Source organism: Crinia signifera, chromosome 5 (assembly GCF_055691185.1).
Source record: "Crinia signifera chromosome 5, ASM5569118v1, whole genome shotgun sequence".
NCBI classification, from domain to species: domain Eukaryota; kingdom Metazoa; phylum Chordata; class Amphibia; order Anura; family Myobatrachidae; genus Crinia; species Crinia signifera.
This window is the reverse complement of record NC_139221.1, coordinates 30,310,346-30,331,260: the sequence shown is the minus strand read 5'-3', so window position 1 is coordinate 30,331,260 and position 20,915 is coordinate 30,310,346. Positions and strand designations below refer to the sequence as shown.

The window sequence follows — 20,915 nt, the reverse complement described above, 5'->3', positions numbered from 1 at the left end:
GCATCTGTCAGGGGAGCGCAGAGCACCCAGTACTACCTGGAATTGCAGATTGTGGACGCGCTGGTGCACATGTAGCCCGTGACAATGAGCTTGTAACCCCCTCTGGCAACGAGCATTTAACCCTTCACTGGCAATAAGCATTTAACCCTCCCCTGGCAACGACCATGTAACGCACCAATGGCAATGAGCATGTAATCCCCCTGGCAACGAGCATGTAACTGCCCCTTGTAATGACTGTTTAACTCTCCCAAGGCAATGATCTTTTAAACTTCCCCTGGCAACAAGGCAATGGACATTTTTAACCCTCCCCTGGCAAGGAGCATGAAAGCCCTGGCAAGGAGCATGCAAACCCCCCCAGGCAAGCAGCATGAAACCCCTGGCAATGAGCATGGAAACTCTGGCAAAGAGTTCAGAACTAGTGGCAATGAGCATGAAGCCCCTGGAACAAGTTTGTAGCTTATTCAGGGGGCATTATGTGTAAGCGGCATTCAGGGAGCATTTTGTGTGGAAACGGCACTAATGGAGGCATTAAGTGTAAGTGCCACTAAAATGCCATGGGGGGGGGGGAGGGGGGGTGAATGTATAATTAAGCCACTTCATGTGTAGCATTATCCGGAAACACTAGCCATGCATAATTTGTAAGAGACATTTTTGTGTGTGGGACAAAGTGGTATCAGTGGAATCACTGTGTGTGGCATAATATATAATAGGCATTATGGTGTGTGGCATAATATGTAATAAGCATTACGATGTGGCATAATATGTAACAGGCATTACGGTGTGTGGTGTTATATGTAATAGGCATTACGGTAAGTGTGGCTTAGTGCAGTGGTTCCCAAACTGTGCGCCTAGGCTCCCTGGGGTTCCACACAGCACTTGCAGGGGTGCCCTGGGTTGGTGGTTCAGGACAAATTCAAATTATATTTGGTCAATGTAATAAGGAAAATCAGTGCTTGCCAATTATAAAATATGTGGATAAACAGAAGTGAATCATGTTCCTCACCACATAACTGGACCGAAGGGCAACATTTAGGGGGAAATTTACTAAAGGAAATTTGTAAAAAAAATAGGTGTATTTGTATCCAGAAATACACTTATTTTTGACATTTACTATCCCGAAAATATGGCAATTCGTATTCGTATTGCAGGGCTCACTGCAGACTTTTTTTAACATTGTGTTTTAGTACATTTGGATAAGCACAGTAAATGGGATGTGGACACTAAAAGAATGAAAATGGAAGGGTTTGGAACAGTTTATTTTTATTTTGATAAAAACTGCTCCTTTGAAGCATTCAGGTGATACCAAAATAGTGGGGTATAAAAACACCCTCTTTCACATTATTTTAGTCAAATAATGTTAATAAGTACGCTACTGAGTGTAACGAACTAACTTCCTTCTAGCACACACAATGACGTGTTATGTTTGGAAATTTCCCAATGATTCATTAGTCATTAGTGGTCACAATTTGCAGCTTTGCTTACACGCCTTTTCCTGTAGAAGTCTCATGAGCCCCCCCGCTCCATGGGTTGCGTTTGTGTACAAAGAACTCAAAGAGAAATTGTCGGAGGATTGTGGCAGCTTGTACCAGAAAAAAAATTATCCCTCTCTTTGTTGCCTGGTTTTTCAATGCCTGGAATGTTATTGGACCATTACAATTGATTACTCATAAGAATTATTCATTATCCTTAATCTATCTAAAGAAAAAGTATTAAAAAGGAACCCTTTTTGGTGATCCATTATCTCTTCAGCAAGATGATCACAATCGCCAACATTACCACAATGCTCTCTGTTTGCCAGAAATTGTTTGTTTCTGGTACCAAAGATTCATGGAAGAATAGATTAGGCTTTGTGTGCCTATGCGTGTTGCTGGGACTGACAATCACTACTTGTTTGCTTCTTGTGTTGTTCTTGTCTAAGATAGGCGTTGGGAGGGTTGGTTTGAATATTGTAATCGTATTTGGCATTACCATATCCATCCTGGCTTTTTTTTTCAAATCCGTACGTTGTATGAGTCTTCTGTTCCTCCTGTCTTGTGGAATGCGAGAGGGTCGGAATGCCCTGATTGCCACAGGGGCCAGCATTGTCCTGTTTAATAATGTTAAAAATATATTAGGAAATTTTAAAACATTGGCAGACAGCATCGTCTGCAACCTGGATGCCAAACGCGTTTCGCTAAAAGTCATGCCTTTTGAATTCTATGTAAAAGCTCTCGGTTCAATATACCAAAAAGCAAAAAATACAGTTTTTAACCTAATTGGTGACATCTTTTCAGTGTCTGACAATTTTCAGTGCAATGTACGTATCTCGGATGACAAACTTAAAACATTGCTCAATGACACCAAACAACAAATTCAAGCTGTATCGTCAGATATTTCTCTACTATTAGATTTTATCACTGTCGTCGCTCACATTTCTTGCCTTCTAATTGGAATTTCCATCATTTTGATTGGAACCTGGATGTTTTTTAGGAATTTCCTGGATCAAAACAATACAAAATTTCAGAATACATATATAACAAAGACATTTATGGAGTATGATGCCATTAGAAAACAGCAAAACGCGTTGGGTGTCCTACCACTGAATAAGAAAGAACGGAATACGTACATCACAATTCCAAGCCTAAAAACTTCACGAAAACAGAAGATGGAGATGATGACTTTTTTGATTCCAGTGTTTTCTAATGTTTTTATTTGGAGTTTAATTTCATTTTTCGATTTTATGCTTTACTGGCTGATTCATACAATGAGCGTCAACCTGGAAAGTTTGCACCCAATCTTCGTTCCAATAAGTGTGTCTTTCACTGTAAGTACTCCAAAATGAAATATCAGTGTTGAAAATATCTGCGTGTAGTAATATAAGTTTTATGCAGTGTGGTAGTTTATATGGTATGATGCTTTTTAACTTTTGAATTGTTGGTATTGTGATTTTATATTTTTAGCGTTTTTCCCAGAGGTGCCATTTTTTCAACTGTATTCCAGATGGTCACCACAAAATGCGTGGATGTACCCAACAGTTACAATCAATAATGCTTAAACCTTGCATGTGATAGCCCTCCAACCACCTCCTCTTAAGCGCCAGGCTCCTCAGTTGCTGGATCGCATGGGATACATTATTTTGCATATGATATATCCAATGCGATGCCATTGGCTACCACATGATCGCACAAATCCTTGTGGCAGCCATGGCGATCTCTGGCTCCAATCCGGTGCGCTTGAGACCACGCTTTGGATCGGATTCTGAGGTAAAACACATACAATTTGGCCCTTTTCCAATGATTTATCTGCCTGATGGGTCAAAATCATGTGAAAAAAGGCTATATCGTATAAATGTACGGCCATCTTTACTAACTCTAGTTTCATTATGGTCATATACGGGTCATCATTACTTAATTTACACAAAAGTAGGCGAAAATGTAAAATTTGACATACTTTTGTATATATTAAGGGATAAATTTCCTAAAGCTTCTAAATATAAAAAAGACAATGTCGCCCATAGCAACCAATCACATTCTGTCTTTTCTCTGTTGCATCCAGGAGAATGAGAAACAGAATTTGATTGGTTGTTATCAGCAACAGCTCATCTTTTAATTTTTAAAAGCTTTAGTAAATTTTCCCCTAACTGCCATCACAGATATCTCCTGCTTACTTTTCAGCTCTGTAACATACATTCGCAAGTCAAGGGGAACCTCCCACATCTTTCAATGGTCGCAGACCATCAAAAGATGTGGAAGGTGCACGGAGCTCTGAGCAACCTTACATCTGTGTGCACTCTGGGGAGGAAATGGGCAGGCAGCTGACATCCAGTGATGCCAGACGCCCGCCCCCCGCACCCGCATCATGGCCTCATTAGCATGAGAATCCCCCCCCCAAACTTACCTTATCCGAGGCCGGATCCAAGGAGTTCGTCAGGTCCCGCCATCTTCCCGAGTCCAAAACGAGGCCACACCATCATCTTCTTCCGGTATCGGATTCTCACAAGAACGGATCTCTATAAAAGACCCGGCTCCGGCGCCATCTTCATTCGGTGTATGGAAGTCAGACAGCACTGATGTGTCCGTGCTGTTTGTGCACAGAGGAAAAAAAGCTATGGGAGACAAAATACCACCGTGAGGGGACATTCTAAGTTGGGAACTAATAAAGCAACAAATAGAAGCTGCATACATTTATGGGGGCTGTTTAAGGGGGACAACTATATATCGGGAACATAAAGGTACATTTACTAATGGGGAACTAATGGTGCAGGAACTTTTGTACATCTACTGTACATCTACTAAGGGGGAACTACTGAGGGGGAAACTATACTAAATTGAAAACTATTCAGGTTACAACTACTAAGGGGGCATTACTAAGGCTACTACTAAAGGGGGCTGTTATATGGGACTACTGTGGGGGCATCTAAGGGGCTTCTTTTTTTTTTTTACTACATGGCTTTTTTTACTACAGGGCTGCCCCGAATTAGTCCAGCTGTGCCCAGTGTCCCCTATCAGTCCAGGGGAGCTGCCCCCATTTTTTAACCTGCAAAGGGTGTTAAGTGTGCCATATCAGTCCAACTGTGCTGCCCAGTGTCCCGTATCAGTCCAGGGCTGCCGTCATGTGTGGCGTATAATTGCAGGGGTGTCCAGTGTCCCGTATCAGTCCAGGAGAGCTGCCCCCATTTTTTTGTTGAAATTAAAAAGTTGTTTTTTCTTTTTAACCTGCAAACGGTGTTAAGTGTGCCATATCAGTCCATCTGTGCTGCCCAGTGTCCCGTATCAGTCCAGGGGTGCCCGCATGTGTGCTGTATAATTCCAGTGGTGCCCCCATGTGTCCCAAATCAGACCAGGGGTGCCCGCATTTGTCCCATATCAGTCCAGGGGTGCCCGCATGTGTCCCATATCAGACCAGGGGTGCCCGCATTTCTCCCATATCAGTCCAGGGGTGCCCGCATGTCTCCCGTATCAGTCCAGGGTAGCTGCCCCTTTTTTTAATGAAAAGACAAAAAGGTGTTTTATTTTTTATTTTTACTGCAAGGGATATTAAATGTGCTGTATCAGTCCAGGGGTGAGCCAAGACTGCCATATTATTCCAGATGTGCTGCTCTCTTTTTTTTTTACTGCAGGAATGTTGCCATGTCTGCCGTATAATTCCTTGTCTGCCGCCATGTGTGCCGTATCAGTCCAGGGGTGCCGCCATCTGTGCCACATAATTCCATGTGTGCTGTATCAGGTCAGGGGTGCCTGCATGTGTGACGCATAATTCCTGGGGTGAGCCAAGTGTGTCATATAATTCATAGGTTGCTGCCAAGTCTTCTGTATCATTCATGGGGTGCTGCTAAGTGTGCTGTATCAGTCCAGGGGTGATGCTAAGTGTGCAGTATCAGTCCAGGGGTGCAATTAAGTGTGCCGAATCAGTCCGGTGTTTGTGCCGCACACTTGTGTCGCTTATCATAGTCATCCAGCTACCTTGGTGCAACCTTTTGGCCTAAAAACAATATTGTGAGATGTGAGGTGTTCATAATAGACTGAAAATGAGTGGAAATTAATGTTATTGAGGTTAATAATAGCGTAGGAGCAAAAAAATTCCCCCCAAATTATGCAATTTTTGTGGTTTTTATGCTTTTTTTTTTAAACAGAACCCAAAACCTTGAGGGGGTGTTTTGGCAAAACCTATTAGAACCCAAAACCTGAAGGTAATCAGAACTCAAAACCCAAAACTCGAAAAGTGGCCGATGCACAACCCTACTCTTCACACCACCCCCATTGTTCGTGCACCCGGCAAACAGACTGTAGAATTATCTTAAAACTTCTGCTGGTTTCATTACATGAAATTGTATTACTGTACATGGTATTTCCTCTTTTGATGGAATGCTGACGGAAATTAAATGTACAAATTTAGTAACAGATTATGATGAGATGATTAGCAATAAATGATACTCAAATAAGCAGTGGAGGCTCCAGCCCAGTTCAAAGGTCAAATAGCAAGCATTAGGTGGACACCACTAGGTTAACATGGGTTAGGTCGACAGAGCCATTAGGTCGACAAGCATTAGGTTGACATGGGGAAGGTCGACAGTCAAAAGGTCGACATGCGGTTTTTCACTGTTTTTTGAGCCCACATGTGCCGACAGGTGGTATTTCATGCCCTACCATCCACTAGGGCAGCGGTGGCCAACCCGCGGCTCGCCGAGCTGTAAACTGCGGCTCCAGCCTCCCGTCTGCAAAGCGGGGTTTTGAATTTGGCGCCAATTCGGCTGCCAAATTCAAAACGCCGCATCGGCGGCCAATAGGAAACGACCGCGGCGAGCCATCAGCGCTCGCCGCGCCGTTTCCGCCCTGCCCCCGGCGTCTGACATCAGACGCCAGCGGGAGGGCGAAAAGTCTTCTCCACGCCGGCGGAGCGCAGGAGCGCTCCTGAAGACGCGAGAAGCCGCCGGAGGATGGCGCAGAAGACGGCGGCGGGGAGAAGAGTTCCGGCGCCGCTGAAGAGGCCAGAAGACGCCGGGATCAAGACAGAAGATCTCCGGCGCCTTCTGCAAGAAAAAAGAAGATGGCTCCCGGAGAGGCCAGCGGGGGTGGGAAGCAAAAGAGCTGACGAAGCTCCCCCCAGCCGCCTCTCCCAACACCAGGTAGGGGCCTTTGGCCTCCTACCCTCCATCCACCCTAGACCACCGGGTGTCGGGCACTAGGCCCGTGGGCAAATTCAGGCCCTTCTGGCCTGTGTGCGCATTAGTCGGGCCCTCTTGGCCCGTGGCTCATTTATTTGTTGGGCCCTCCTGGCCCTCTAGGAGGGCCCTTTAGTTAGGAAGCTGGGCCCTCCAGCATAGGTGTTGCACTGTGGGCAACACCTGTGCTGGAGGGCCCAGCTTCCTAACTGTGGGGTCATATGATGTTTGGCACTGTGGGGGGGCATATGTTTGGCACTTTGAGGGGCATGTGATGTTTGGCACTGTGGGGGGCATATGATGTTTGGCACTTTGCGGGGCATGTGATGTTTGGCACTTTGAGGGGCATATGATGTTTGGCACTTTGAGGGGCATATGATGTTTGGCACTTTGAGGGGCATATGATGTTTGGCACTTTGAGGGGCATGTGATGTTTGGCACTTTGAGGGGCATGTGATGTTTGGCACTTTGAGGGGCATGTGATGTTTGGCACTGTGGGGGGCATGTGATGTTTGGCACTGTGGGGGGCATGTGATGTTTGGCACTGTGGGGGGCATATGATGTTTGGCACTGTGGTGGGCATATCTGGCACTGGGGTCATAAAGTTTTGTCATGTGGCCACTCTCCTTGTGTCATATGACCACGCCCCTGACCACTCCCCTGATCACGCCCCTTTTTGGCGCGCGCATGACGTTGGCTCTTTGGCTTGACAACTGATATTTTTCGGCTCTTTACCTCTGACCGGATGGCCACCCCTGCACTAGGGTGTGGTGGGTGAATAAAATAGTGTGCTGAGCATAGCGAGCCATGCGAGGTGCTGCGTTCCAGTGTCCATGTCGACTGTGTCGAAATTCAGGATTTTTCTTTTGAAAACCCCCACGTTGACCTTCCCCATGTCGACCTAATGCTTGTGTCGACCTAATACCCCTGTTGACCAAACCCGTGTTGACCAGTCATATCAACCTTCCTGCATGATGAGCTTCAGTCATGTCGACCTTCATGCATGTCGACCAAGTGGTGTTGACAGGGCTGGTGCTAGGCACCGGAGCGCCCCAGGTGGGGTGGGGGTTGTTCGATGTGGCCGCCGGGCTGCCGCGCTGCTCCGGGGGGGTTATGGGGATTGCAATGGTGCCAGCACACTGCTCGGGGGGGGGGGGGGGGGCGGGGTCCGCCTTGTGCCCGCCGTGCTGCCTGGGGGGGTGCCGTGCTGATCACTCACTGGGATGCAACGTCCTTCCTCCGGCTCCCCTCTGCTCCTGCTGCTAGCCTGCGGCTCACTACCGCCCTCCATTTGCCGGCCCTGGGTGACCTAATGCTTGTGGGCCTAGTTGCTGTCTATCCAATGATCCTATTATAGCCTTTGAGCTATATTGCAAAAAGCCCTAAGAAAGGGATCCATTGGATCCCTCCCCTGCACTCTGTTCTTGCCTACGGTGGGCTGCAGACCACACATACACAGAAGTGCAGTGGACACCAGCGAATGATCGCTAATGTAATCAATTTACTTGTACGCATCACAGGGACAGGGTGCTATGATTGGTTGTTGTTCCTCCGCCCCTGAGGGACTCATGACTCCGTATTTATTTCTTTGCGATAGTCAGATGAACACACATCACAGTACAGTACAGTCCCCTATTACTTTCACTAGTATAAATGCGGATCTTTTCCATTGGGTAAAGAGTTTGTGTTTGCCTATTTTAATGCATGGTAGCAGAAATGGACCCAGACTCAGAAAGAGCAAGTACACCTGATAAGGTTGGTGCAATGGTGCGGGAAATGGAGGGGGCGGGGGATGTGGCCACACCCCCCATGAAAAAAATAAACGAGAGGGAGAGAGAGGCCAGGCTGCCGCTGCAGCTGTCTTTCTCTATCCAGCTCAGCACACGGCACTGAGCAGTGTGTGTGCTGAGCTGGGGAGAGAGGCTGTGCTGTGATGGTAGCCTGTCGGTTCCCGGGTCTCTCGGGTGCTTTTTACACGGGTCTCTCCAGCAGACCCAGGTCTGGGTAAAAGTACCTCCCCCTCAACACCACTGATTTCAGTATATCTAGACTCTGACAGTGGGTGTCTCAGTACTTGCACATTATGGGCCAGATTCTCTAAGCTTCAAAAGAGAATCTGGCCTCCAGTCTGTACACCTGGAAAGCAGCGGCATGAAGACCCAGACTTGACTGCAGCAAAATACACAACTGCTTCTGCATCCGACCCATTTTATCTTAGGGGAAATGTCTCAAACCTCAGAGAGAGATAAAATACTGACCAATCAGCTTTTAACTGCCATTTTTCAAACACAACCTGTAATGTGGCAGTTAGAGGCTAATTGGATGTATCTCTCTCCACTTTATCTCTCCAAGGTTTGATGCACCTCCCCCTATATATTTGTTATTCATATTTGTGTCATGCCGTTTTTTTGTTTCTCTTTTTTTAGCACACGAAGGTGGACCTAATCAACTTTGGTAAATATGGAGAGACTGTATCTAATTTCCACGAGAACCTGGAGATCAATCTATTTGAACCCCAGTGTACCCCTAAACCAGAACTCTCGCTGACATCCACATGGATCCCCTTGGCCATATTAATCAGTGTCCTGCTATTTCTTGGATTAATCTCTGCCTTCCTGATACAAGTCAAATTGTTGGTGATAGGGACCTTCTATCCAGATAGGGGGCTGGAGCGGGTCACACACCTTCATAAGAAAATACTAGAGGAAAGGTGGCGGGTGACAACGACCTCCAAAAGCCAAGTACTGACAAAGATGATATCACAGGTAAGAGTGTAGCTCATTACCACGTTAATACTTTTATATTACGTCAGCCCGCCCACGGCTCCTAGCGGATTACTGACCCGGCCCCTGCAAGATGCTTTTGTTATCGCCACTGGGCAGTCATCTACTACTGACTGGACGGCGAGTTTTCACTAGGCCCCGCCCACCTAAAGAAGTAGTCCGGGTCATAAATCAGTCCGAGCCTGTGTCCCATAATTACCACCATATTTTACTGCAATATCCCTGATTTACAGTTTATTTGCCAGAATTGAGGAATGTTCACCTAAGCTTATCTATTTATTTATAATCATTTTTCTTTAGTTAAGGCAACGAGTATATAATTTTTTGGGTTTGTTTCGCCCAGTTCCATTGCATTTTTACAAATTTCGTGATTGTTTCCGTGAGGATCTTGAGTAAATCTGAGTAAATCTGATTTTGAGTGTACATGTTAGTGATTTATTGTTCCAATCTTAAATGAATACTGTATCTGACCTAAAGCGCTTCATAAAGTTTTAAATCTGCTAAAGTATAGACTGAAATGTCTTACAGATGATTAGAAATTTATAGGCCGCTGCACATGCATGGGGGCTTTTGAACGCCCACTATCCACTCCCCCCCAACCCGAGGCTGCTGTGGTTGGATTGGATGGTCTACTACATGGGTCTTTAACCTATGGCCCTCCAGATGTTGTGAAACTACATGTTCCAACATGCATTGCCACATTTTTTCCTATAAGAGCATGCCAAAACTGTCAGGGCATGCTGGGAAATGTAGTTCTACAACATCTGGAGGGCCACAGGTTGAAGACCTGTGGTACAAGTGGACAAACCAATATGGAGTTTTTCTGTGAGATTTGTATCATTTTAAGGCCCATACACACTTGAAGATTTTCATTTCAAAAGCCAAAATCTGTGATAGATATATCTGTCACCAAAGTAGTGCGTACACACTGAGTTATTTTCCCCAAAGATCAAGAGATTATCAGGAGGCGAAAGACTTTTGCTGAAAATCTTTCATTATAAATGGGCTGGGTTTGAATTCCAAGGGTTCCATATATACATTGGTGGCAGTGGGCGTATAAATATATGAACATTGGTGGACAGTGATGGCGGTAATGGATACATTGCTGGCCTGCGCAAAAATATACATTGGTGGGCAGTGTTGGCGCTAATTTATGCATTGCTGGCACAGACCAGTAATGTATACGTTACCGCCAACACTGCCCACCAATGTTTATATATTTATATGCCCACTGCCAGTAAATGTATATTTATTTTGAAAAACCATCCATCATCGCCACATGTGCTGGTAAAACCAGCAGATGATGCACTTTCGCTAGTCGGCAATCTCTGGGGCATACACACTGGGCGATTTGCAGCCGAAAAATCGCTCAAAGCGGCTGTTTTGACCGATTTTCAGCTGAAAATCATCAAGTGTGTATGGGCCTTTATGCCCACAAATTGCAGATTTATGAGGGGGTGGAGCTGTGTAGCCCCTCCCCTCTGGCAGTGCAGTAGATTGGCAAATGTGTATGCTTCAGGTAACAAGGTGTCCACGTCTTGTTCCTGGAGACATCTCTACTGCATGTGCGTAAATCACCATCAAAATGGCAGACGCACCATTTTCCCGGTGATTTCCGTCTGAAGTAATATCCGACAAGGGACGCGGTAGGTATGTTTTTATGGGTGCAGTGTGTGGGCAGGCATGCTGGCAGGTTGGCTGGGTCCGGTAAAATAGAGGGGCGTGGCCATTGGGTGGGGCCTCTGGAGGAGGCGTGGCCACATCCCAGTGGGAAAAAAAAATCAACCAGAGTGAGGGCCAGATGTACTAAGCATGAAAAGCGATGAAATGGAGAGTTATAAACCGCCAGCCAATCAGCTCCTACCTGCTATGTCACAGGCTGTGTTTGAAAAATGACACATAGAAGCTGATTGGCTGGTGGTTTATCACTCTCCATTTTATCACTTTTCAAGGCTTAGTACATCTCGCCCTGAGAGAGATGACAGGATGCAGCCAGGGCCGGCGCCACCACTAGGCAGCTCTAGGCATTTGCCTAGGGCGCCGGCCACTGGAGGGCGGCAGTTTGCCCCTCAACCCCAGCATGGAGGGTTAGCGCACTGTGCATAAAGCTGGTGGCGTCAGCGTCCCTGCAGTGCTGGAGCGGGCAGGTGCTGGAGCGGGCAGGGGTGTCCGTGCCGCGGGGTACCTGCGGGGCTGTGTATAAAGATGGCGGCGGGGTCCCTGCAGTGAATAGAAAATAACTAGCGCTATGCGGCGGCGCGGGAAGCGCTTCTGGGTTTGAAAACACTTGCCGCAACACGTGTGGCAAGTGTTTTCGAAATCAGAAGCGCTTCCCGCACCGCCGCACGCATAGCACTAGTTATTTTCTATTCACAGCAGGGACCCAGCCGCCGCCGCCAGATTTATACACAGTGACAGCGCCGCAGGCACCCCCGCGGCACGGACACCCCTGCCCGCTCCAGCACTGCAGGAATGCTGACGCGGCCAGCTTTATAACACAGTTACCAGGTACCACCCCCCGGGCACCGGGGCACCCCCACCCGACTCGCCTGGGGCGTTCCGGTGCCTGGATGCAGCTGCTGCAGCTGTCTCTCCTTCACTCAGCACAGGACAATGAGCAGCGGGTGCTGGGCTGCCTACAAATTCTGCGTTTGTCCCTAGTACACAGCACAAAATGTGCCTGATATCGGCTCAAGACATCATGCTATTGATTTTCAAGCTATTCACAATCAGATACTGATACCACCCTCTACGTCACAATACACTTTCCCTATACAATGCTTCTCTAGGCTGAACACTGTGTAAGAAATATGTCACACCTCGTAGGTGTACAACTCACTAAATTCGGTGTATTCTCTGTTACAGGCAGATTTCTGGTTTCCAATTATCACGAGGAAGCATTATGTCTAGAGTCAATGAAATGGATGCTTAGCAGGACATGAATTTATCATTCAGTGACGCATGGAAATCATTTATGGTGACACTTGTTAGTATAGCCTGAAGCTCACCACTGTCAATGAAAATGAAACTATAGTGATAAACATTACACCAGAGGCTGGTCTCTGCCAACCTGCTGGCACAGACCTTATGCAAACTGGCATAGATGTAGATATAAATGTTCCCTAAGTATACTGGATCAGAGAGCAGCTGCCAGCAGAAGAGACAGGTGTCTGACTATGAGCTGGGAGAACATGTGCGGAAAAAGCTCAGTTCTGCCTCCTACTGGTTATATTCTATTATTATATTTGTAGTGGGGTATTTTATCTTTTCCTGACCAAAAAAATAAGGCTTTTACCTTCTTTCTTTACAATATATCAGTGTTTTCCATAGTTGCCGACTTTTTGGCTGCTCTCTCCGGGAGAGGGCAGCCAGCTCAGTAAAGCAGGGGGGCGGAGCCATCTCCGGGAGGGGAAGGGGGCGGAGTCACATGGTTGGCTGTCCTATAAGGGGCGTGTTCATAGTGATCTCATCATTTTAGCCCCGCCCCCTGCCATGCTCTGCCTGTATTTCAGGCATTGCACGGCAGGGGGCGGGGCTAAAAAGCCGCGATCGCGTCATTTAACCTGGGAACCCCCGCCGGGTGGGGTTGTCCGCCGGTGATGAAGGGCAATGCGGGAGGGTTGCACCCCTTTCCGGGGGGCTGGGAGGGGGACCCGATTTCCGGGACCCGATTTCCGGGACCCTCCGGCCATTCCGGGAGGGTAGGCAACCCTGGTGTTTTCCCCAAACTATATTACATAAACTGAGCAGGGAGGGGAGCACCCCCCCAAATGATGACAATGGGGAGTTGTGTCATGAGGCCCTACCCATTCCACCTGGTGATCTGCCCACTCCCATTTAAGGCCCCACTCCCATTTTGGGCGCAACTGTAGCCTGTCCCGAGCTTTTCTTACAAATGTTAGGAGTTATGCAGGTACTTGTGTAGTTTCACGGTGCCAGCATGGCGCCGTGCGTCTGAGTCCCCTTGCGGGTAGTTTGGCGAGCGTACAACCCGGCTGGCGTCGTGAAACTACACAAGAACCGTTATGCATTCTCTGAACTTTGACAAAGCTGCCAGAACCTTGCAGCGAAACGCGTTAGCTGTGCCTTGGATACCACCTACCTGGACCCATTTACCGGCCTACTCATTCAACCAACACTTAATGTCAACAACTGGACCCCTAATTCAACATTGGAACTTGAGTCCTACCGACTTGGTTACAGATGCCGTATACAGAGTGAGGATTTACCATCTCGGACTAATTGGGATACAGATCCCGGATCACATGGGGTAATACCATTTACAATCCAGTGCACGTTTTATGCTATCATCACGTTGTGGAAGTTATAAAATGTGTGTTTTTTTAAATTGCTTTACCTATTAAATATCAAAAACACGATAACTTGGTAATTCATTAATAACTTTTATTACAGCGCTGCTTAATCCTTGTATTTTGTATGTTTGTTTACGGGAACTAACTATGGGGGTTATTCTGGTTGATTTACAAGGCTGCAAATTTGTAGCCTTGGGAGTCCACCAAACCCCACCCGTCGAATGAACGCCCCCCCCGCCCCCCCCCTCATAGTGCGGGTTCGCCCGCACAGGCTCAGAATGGATGTTTTGCCCAAACATCCATTAGTATGCCTCGGGTAACCGCCCACATCTTTCGATGGTCGGCGACCATCGAAAGATGTGGTGCGTGCACGCAAATAAAAGTGACTTTTAAGTTACTTACATATGCGCCCACTCTGGCACGGATATGGGCGGGCAGCTGACTTCTGGTGATGTCAGCTGCCAGCCCACCGCACCTGTGTGTCGCCACCTCATTACCATGAGAATGCCTAGCGTTCTCATGGGAACGCCCATTGAACGCTGGGCATTCCCATATGGTAATGGAGCAGCCCGGTGCCCCACCCCCCCGCACGCCGCCATGGATGCGTGCACCCGGTGAACTGAAAGTTTGCCGTGGGTGCAAAACCCAACGTCTGCACATGTGCAAATGTGCCTGTGCAGGCGCGCAACATCGGTCCTCCGTGCGAATGCACGGAGGACCGAACAAATGTGAATAACCCCCTAAGCCCCTAGTACATGAGATCATGCAAAATGGCAATTAGGTGCTGGAGGTGGGAATATGGGATTACATATCTGTAACACTGACGGGAAGAACCTTGAAACTGACTGTTAAACTGAGTAGCAATAATAATACAGACCAGAAGGTATGCGGACGATAAACTAACAATGGCCACATAATGCAGACAGGGGAGATAACCGAATACGCGCGGGACCATGCCTCGCCCGCCCTCGCTATAGTGCATACACATGCCATGATCTAATGCCTCATTTCTAAGCGATCGTCACAGATCGCTTAGAAAACAGCCCAAATCGCCCTGTGTGTGCCCCCTAATACCTGCTGAATGGGATTGGCCGTGCTTATCACCCCCCTTCAGCACCACTACTTATGCCAGCTGGCGTACAGTATTAAAAACTTTTTTACAATGTTTTTATTTTTAGCCCTTATTTTTTAAGTGAAGTAGGATGAGACATTATGAATAACAAAAAGAAAAATAGTTCTATGATGCCCCTTTCCCACTGCAGCCTTAAAACGGTATTTTGCCGATTTTTGAGGGCAAAATACCGTTTAAGGCTGCAGTGGGAAAGCGCCAGAGTTGAAATACCGTTTAAAGTTAAACGGTATTTCAACCCGTTTTCAGAGCAGGGTTTTGCACGGTAATCTACCGTTTAAGATGCAATGGGAATGCATCTTTAAACGGTAGAGATGATTGCTGATTTTTTTCAGCAATCATCTCCGTGTGTGTACGCTGCCGGGCTGAAAGATTAACCACTTTCAGCCCGGCGGTACGCCCCGCTGCCACCCCCCGCCCCCCCCTCCCCTCTCCTGTCATACTCACTTGTCCACGGCGCGCTGCCCCGCTGTGTCCGGCTGGCTGCTGCTGCGGCTGGATGCCGTTAGCGACGCTGGCCGGGTCCAGCCACATGCCCCGCCTCCCTCCGTCCTGCTCCACACGGAGCAGCACTGGCCACCAATGTCTGATTTTGTAAGCCAGTAATATATAGATTGCTGGCACATGCCAGCAATCTATATATTTCTGGAACCACTGGGCACCAATGAAAATCCTAAGCCAGTAATATATAGATTGCTGGCACATGCCAGCAATCTATATATTTCTGGATCCACTGGGCACCAATGAAAATCCTAAGCCAGTAATATATAGATTGCTGGCACATGCCAGCAATCTATATATTTCTGGATCCACTGGGCACCAATGAAAATCCTAAGCCAGTAATATATAGATTGCTGGCACATGCCAGCAATCTATATATTTCTGGATCCACTGGGCACCAATGAGAATCGTAAGCCAGTAATATATAGATTGCTGGCACATGCCAGCAATCTATATATTTCTGGAACCACTGGGCACCAATGAGAATCATAAGCCAGAAATATATAGATTGCTGGCACATGCCAGCAATCTATTTAGCACCACTGGGCACCAATGATGCTATGGGAATGCATCCTTACTGTTAACAGGCAACAATTCCACTGATTGGTTGTTGCCTGTGTAGTGTCATTTGTGCTGTAAAAACGTTTTGAAGAGCTAAAACGTTTTACCTGCAATGGGAATGGTACTTAAATGGCATTTGAAACTGTAATCTGCTGCAGTGGGAATGCTAAATACCATTTAAGATTACCTGTAAACTTAAACGGGTCTGCAGTGGGAAAGCAGCATAATTAAAGCACTTTTATTAGATTCATATTCAGGTTTATTGTCACTATTAACAGAAAGAAACAAATAAGAGAACCAGTAATTAGGTCACAAGCAATTAGTATAGTTTTATTAGTCCTGTGATAATGTAAATAATGTGTAACATAAATATGTATAGTCTACAAAGCTGATTTTGTTACTCAGTTGTGCATGCTGTGATTGGTCCCAGGCACTTGTTATGTAGGTTACCAATGACAACGACCAGCTTTTTAGTTTTAAGTTTACTGAGAGCTTTATGTTGGGAAAGCAGAATACTTGCATATAGATAATTGCTTCCTGATGGTGTTCTCCGCTCATTCATACGTACATCATTTGTGGTAAATGTCCCCTTATCTATAAGCATAAATGCAGTGACTACTAGTCCTGATACTGGAGGACCTGGACTAAGGTAAGCCAGAGGGAGAGGGGGAGTCGGCGGGTGGCGAAAAGAAGCCCATAGGCTTCTATAGGGTATTGCCACCCAAAGGTGTCGATACCCTACTATGTGGTATCGTGGCGGCGGGGTTTTAATACATAGGAAAATGCGGTAAAACGGGGGTTTTACCGCATTTTCCCCTTAGTACATCCTGCCCCATATCTGCTCCTCCCGACAATCTCTGTCTTCACAGCTTCCTCCCTCCATATACAGCAAGTTTGAAACAGATGATTTTGCTTTCACTTTCTGTTAAAGAGCAATTTGGTCTGTAGAGTGGCCTCTAGTGGTCACTGATGGTACTTCACCTCAGAGGTGGGGGAGTATTTAGCCACATACTGTGTATGTATATATATATATATATATTACACGCTAGTAAGCCCGCTTAAAGCCAAAGCTTCGAAAGCTAAAGCTAGTCTGCTACCTTCTGTGTTTGTGTGTGAGTAAGAGATTTAGTTTCACTCTCTGCCAGCAGATGGCAATGTTTCGGAGACTCACGGACACTATATATATATATATAGATTATATAGACCAGGTTTTTTTAACCTAATAAGTATAATTTGTTAGTGCCACTGTCTGTGGCAATAAGAATTTAAGTAACGCCAGCATATATGAGAGAGAGAGAGAACCGTTAATGTAAATCTAGCAGTGGCTCTCTAGTCTGTTACTATACAATACTGACACAGCGCTGCATGCTGGGAATAATGGGAGGTAACATGCTCTATAGCAGAGGAATGCTGACTTCCAGTCTGTAGTTGGGGAACTAGAAGTAGCAGCATACCAGTCCATTGTCCAATGAATGCTTACCGTTGCTACATATTATACACATTATGATATATAAGAAACAGAAATATTGTATATTGGAGTATCTTGATGTCGGCTTTCCAGATTCCGTTTTGACCATTAATATGTTGTCCTATTAAAAAAAAAAAGAAGAAAAGACTGTAAAGATAATAAAGTATTTTAATGTGTGTTATAATAGTGGACATGTGCTATAATAGTGGATTTATGTTAAGAGTGGACGTGTGCTATAATAGTGGATGTGTGATATAATAGTGGATGTCTGATATAATAGTGGATGTATGTTATAATAGTGGATGTGTGATATAATAGTGGATGTATGTTATGGTGGATGTGTGATATAATAGTGGATGTATGTTATGGTGAATGTGTGATATAATAGTGGATGTGTGATATAATAGTGGATGTATGTTATGGTGGATGTGTGATATAATAGTGGATGTAGGTTATGGTGGATGTGTGATATAATAGTGGATGTGTGATATAACAGTGGATGTATGATATGGTGGATGTATGTTATGGTGGATGTGTGATATAATAGTGGATGTATGTTATGGTGGATGTATGTTATGGTGGATGTGTGATATAATAGTGGATGTGTGTTATGGTGGATGTGTGATATAATAGTGGATGTATGTTATGGTGGATGTGTGATATAATAGTGGATGTGTGATATAATAGTGGATGTATGTTATGGTGGATGTGTGATATAATAGTGGATGTATGTTATGGTGGATGTATGTTATGGTGGATGTGTGATATAATAGTGGATGTATGTTATGGTGAATGTGTGATATAATAGTGGATGTGTGATATAATAGTGGATGTATGTTATGGTGGATGTGTGATATAATAGTGGATGTAGGTTATGGTGGATGTATGTTATGGTGGATGTGTGATATAATAGTGGATGTATGTTATGGTGGATGTATGTTATGGTGGATGTGTGATATAATAGTGGATGTGTGTTATGGTGGATGTGTGATATAATAGTGGATGTATGTTATGGTGGATGTGTGATATAATAGTGGATGTATGTTATGGTGGATGTGTGATATAATAGTGGATGTATGTTATGGTGGATGTATGTTATGGTGGATGTGTGATATAATAGTGGATGTGTGATATAACAGTGGATGTATGATATGGTGGATGTATGTTATGGTGGATGTGTGATATAATAGTGGATGTATGTTATGGTGGATGTATGTTATGGTGGATGTGTGATATAATAGTGGATGTGTGTTATGGTGGATGTGTGATATAATAGTGGATGTATGTTATGGTGGATGTGTGATATAATAGTGGATGTATGTTATGGTGGATGTGTGATATAATAGTGGATGTATGTTATGGTGGATGTATGTTATGGTGGATGTGTGATATAATAGTGGATGTATGTTATGGTGGATGTGTGATATAATAGTGGATGTATGTTATGGTGGATGTGTGATATAATAGTGGATGTATGTTATGGTGGATGTGTGATATAATAGTGGATGTATGTTATGGTGGATGTGTGATATAATAGTGGATGTATGTTATGGTGGATGTGTGATATAATAGTGGATGTGTGTTATAATAGTGGATGTATGTTATGGTGGATGTGTGATATAATAGTGGATGTATGTTATGGTGGATGTGTGATATAATAGTGGATGTATGATATGGTGGATGTGTGATATAATAGTGGATGTATGTTATGGTGGATGTGTGAAATAATAGTGGATGTGTGTTATAATAGTGGATGTGTGTTAGTGCATGCATGATAAATGTACACTGATCTGTTAGTGGATGTAGGTTAGTAAATGTGTGGTAGTGGATGTGTGTTAGTGAATGTGTATTAGTGTGTTAGTGAATGTGTATTAGTGTGTTAGTGAATGTGTATTAGTGTGTTAGTGGATGTGTGTTAGTGAATGTGTATTAGTGTGTTAGTGGATGTGTGGTAGTGGATGTGTGGTAGTGGATGTGTGGTAGTGGATGTGTGGTAGTGGATGTGTGGTAGTGGATGTGTGGTAGTGGATGTGTGTTAGTGAATGTGTTTTAGTGTGGTAGTGAATGTGTGTTAGTGTGGTAGTGAATGTCTGTTAGTGGATGTGTGTTAGTGGATGTGTGTTAGTGGATGTGTGTTAGTGGATGTGTGTTAGTGGATGTGTGTTAGTGGATGTGTGTTAGTGGATGTGTGTTAGTGGATGTGTGTTAGTGGATGTGTGTTAGTGGATGTGTGTTAGTGGATGTGTGTTAGTGTGGTAGTGGATGTGTGTTAGTGTGGTAGTGGATGTGTGTTAGTGTGGCAGTGAATGTGTGTTAGTGTGGTAGTGGATGTCTGTTAGTGAATGTCTGTTAGTGAATGTCTGTTAGTGAATGTCTGTTAGTGAATGTCTGTTAGTGAATGTCTGTTAGTGAATGTGTGTAAGTGGATGTGTGTAAGTGGATGTGTGTAAGTGGATGTGTGTAAGTGTGGTAGTGGATGTGTGGTAGTGGATGTGTGGTAGTGAGTTAGTGTGGTAGTGAGTTAGTGTGGTAGTGGATGTGTGTTAGTGTGGTAGTGAGTTAGTGTGGTAGTGAGTTAGTGTGGTAGTGGATGTGTGTTAGTGTGGTAGTGAATGTGTGTTAGTGTGTTAGTGGATGTGTGTTAGTGTGTTAGTGGATGTGTGTTAGTGCATGCATGATAAATGTACACGGATCTGTTAGTGGATGTATGTTAGTGGATGTGTGTGTTAGTGGATGTGTGGATGTGTGTAAGTGGATGTGTGTAAGTAAATGTGTGGCAGTGGATGTGTGTTAGCGAATGTGTGTTAGTGTGGTAGTGGATGTGTGGTAGTGGATGTGTGGTAGTGAGTTAGTGTGGTAGTGGATGTGTGTTAGTGTGGTAGTGGATGTGTGTTAGTGGATGTGTGTTAGTGTGGTAGTGAATGTGTGTTAGTGTGGTAGTGGATGTGTGTTAGTGGATGTGTGTTAGTGCATGTATGATAAATGTACACTGATCTGTTAGTGGATGTATGTTAGTGAATGTGTGGTAGTGAATGTGTGGTAGTGAATGTGTGGTAGTGAATGCGTGGTAGTGAATGAGTGGTAGTGTGGTAGTGAATATGTGTTAGTGTGGTAGTGGATGTGTGTTAATGTGGTAGTGGATGTGTGTTAGTGCATGTATGATAAATGTACACTGATCTGTTAGTGGATGTATGTTAGTGGATGTGTGTAAGTGGATGTGTGGTAGTGGATGTGTGGTAGTGGATGTGTGGTAGTGTGGTAGTGGATGTGTGTTAGTGTGGTAGTGGATGTGCGTTAATGTGGTAGTGGATGTGTGTTAGTGGATGTATGATAAATGTACACTGATCTGTTAGTGGATGTGTGTTAGTGGATGTGTGTTAGTGCATGTATGATAAATGTACACTGATCTGTTAGTGGATGTATGTTAGTGGATGTATGTAAGTGGATGTGTGGTAGTGAATGTGTGTTAGTGTGGTAGTGGATGTGTGTTAATGTGGTAGTGGATGTGTGTTAGTGCATG

General features: G+C 45.2%; 2 protein-coding genes across 3 annotated transcripts in view; one reads left to right on the top strand and one right to left on the bottom strand.

Annotated features, from left to right (window-relative positions):
* Positions 1-1,453: 1,453 nt before the first annotated feature.
* DCSTAMP (dendrocyte expressed seven transmembrane protein) lies at positions 1,454-12,735 on the top strand. The gene is made up of 3 exons (XM_083186885.1): positions 1,454-2,803; positions 9,067-9,405; positions 12,289-12,735. The coding sequence occupies exons 1-3, from the start codon at positions 1,754-1,756 to the stop codon at positions 12,331-12,333; spliced, it is 1,434 nt and encodes a 477-aa protein (XP_083043011.1). The 5' UTR covers positions 1,454-1,753; the 3' UTR covers positions 12,334-12,735.
* A 3,415-nt stretch (positions 12,736-16,150) lies between these two features.
* The window catches only part of DPYS (dihydropyrimidinase), a 76,798-nt gene continuing 72,033 nt past the window's right edge, over positions 16,151-20,915 (bottom strand). For both annotated transcript variants that reach the window (XM_083186884.1, XM_083186883.1), the window contains exon 10: positions 16,151-17,516. The gene's annotated coding sequence lies outside the window, so the exon portion shown is untranslated. The remainder of the gene's footprint in view (positions 17,517-20,915) is intronic.

Bases quoted from the DNA above. Each gene is read 5' to 3' on its own strand.
- DCSTAMP (XM_083186885.1), top strand. From the start codon at position 1,754: ATGATCACAATCGCCAACATTACCACAATGCTCTCTGTTTGCCAGAAA. The intron at 2,804-9,066 runs GTAAGTACTCCA...CTCTTTTTTTAG, and splicing joins CAATAAGTGTGTCTTTCACT to CACACGAAGGTGGACCTAAT. The intron at 9,406-12,288 runs GTAAGAGTGTAG...TCTCTGTTACAG, and splicing joins TGACAAAGATGATATCACAG to GCAGATTTCTGGTTTCCAAT.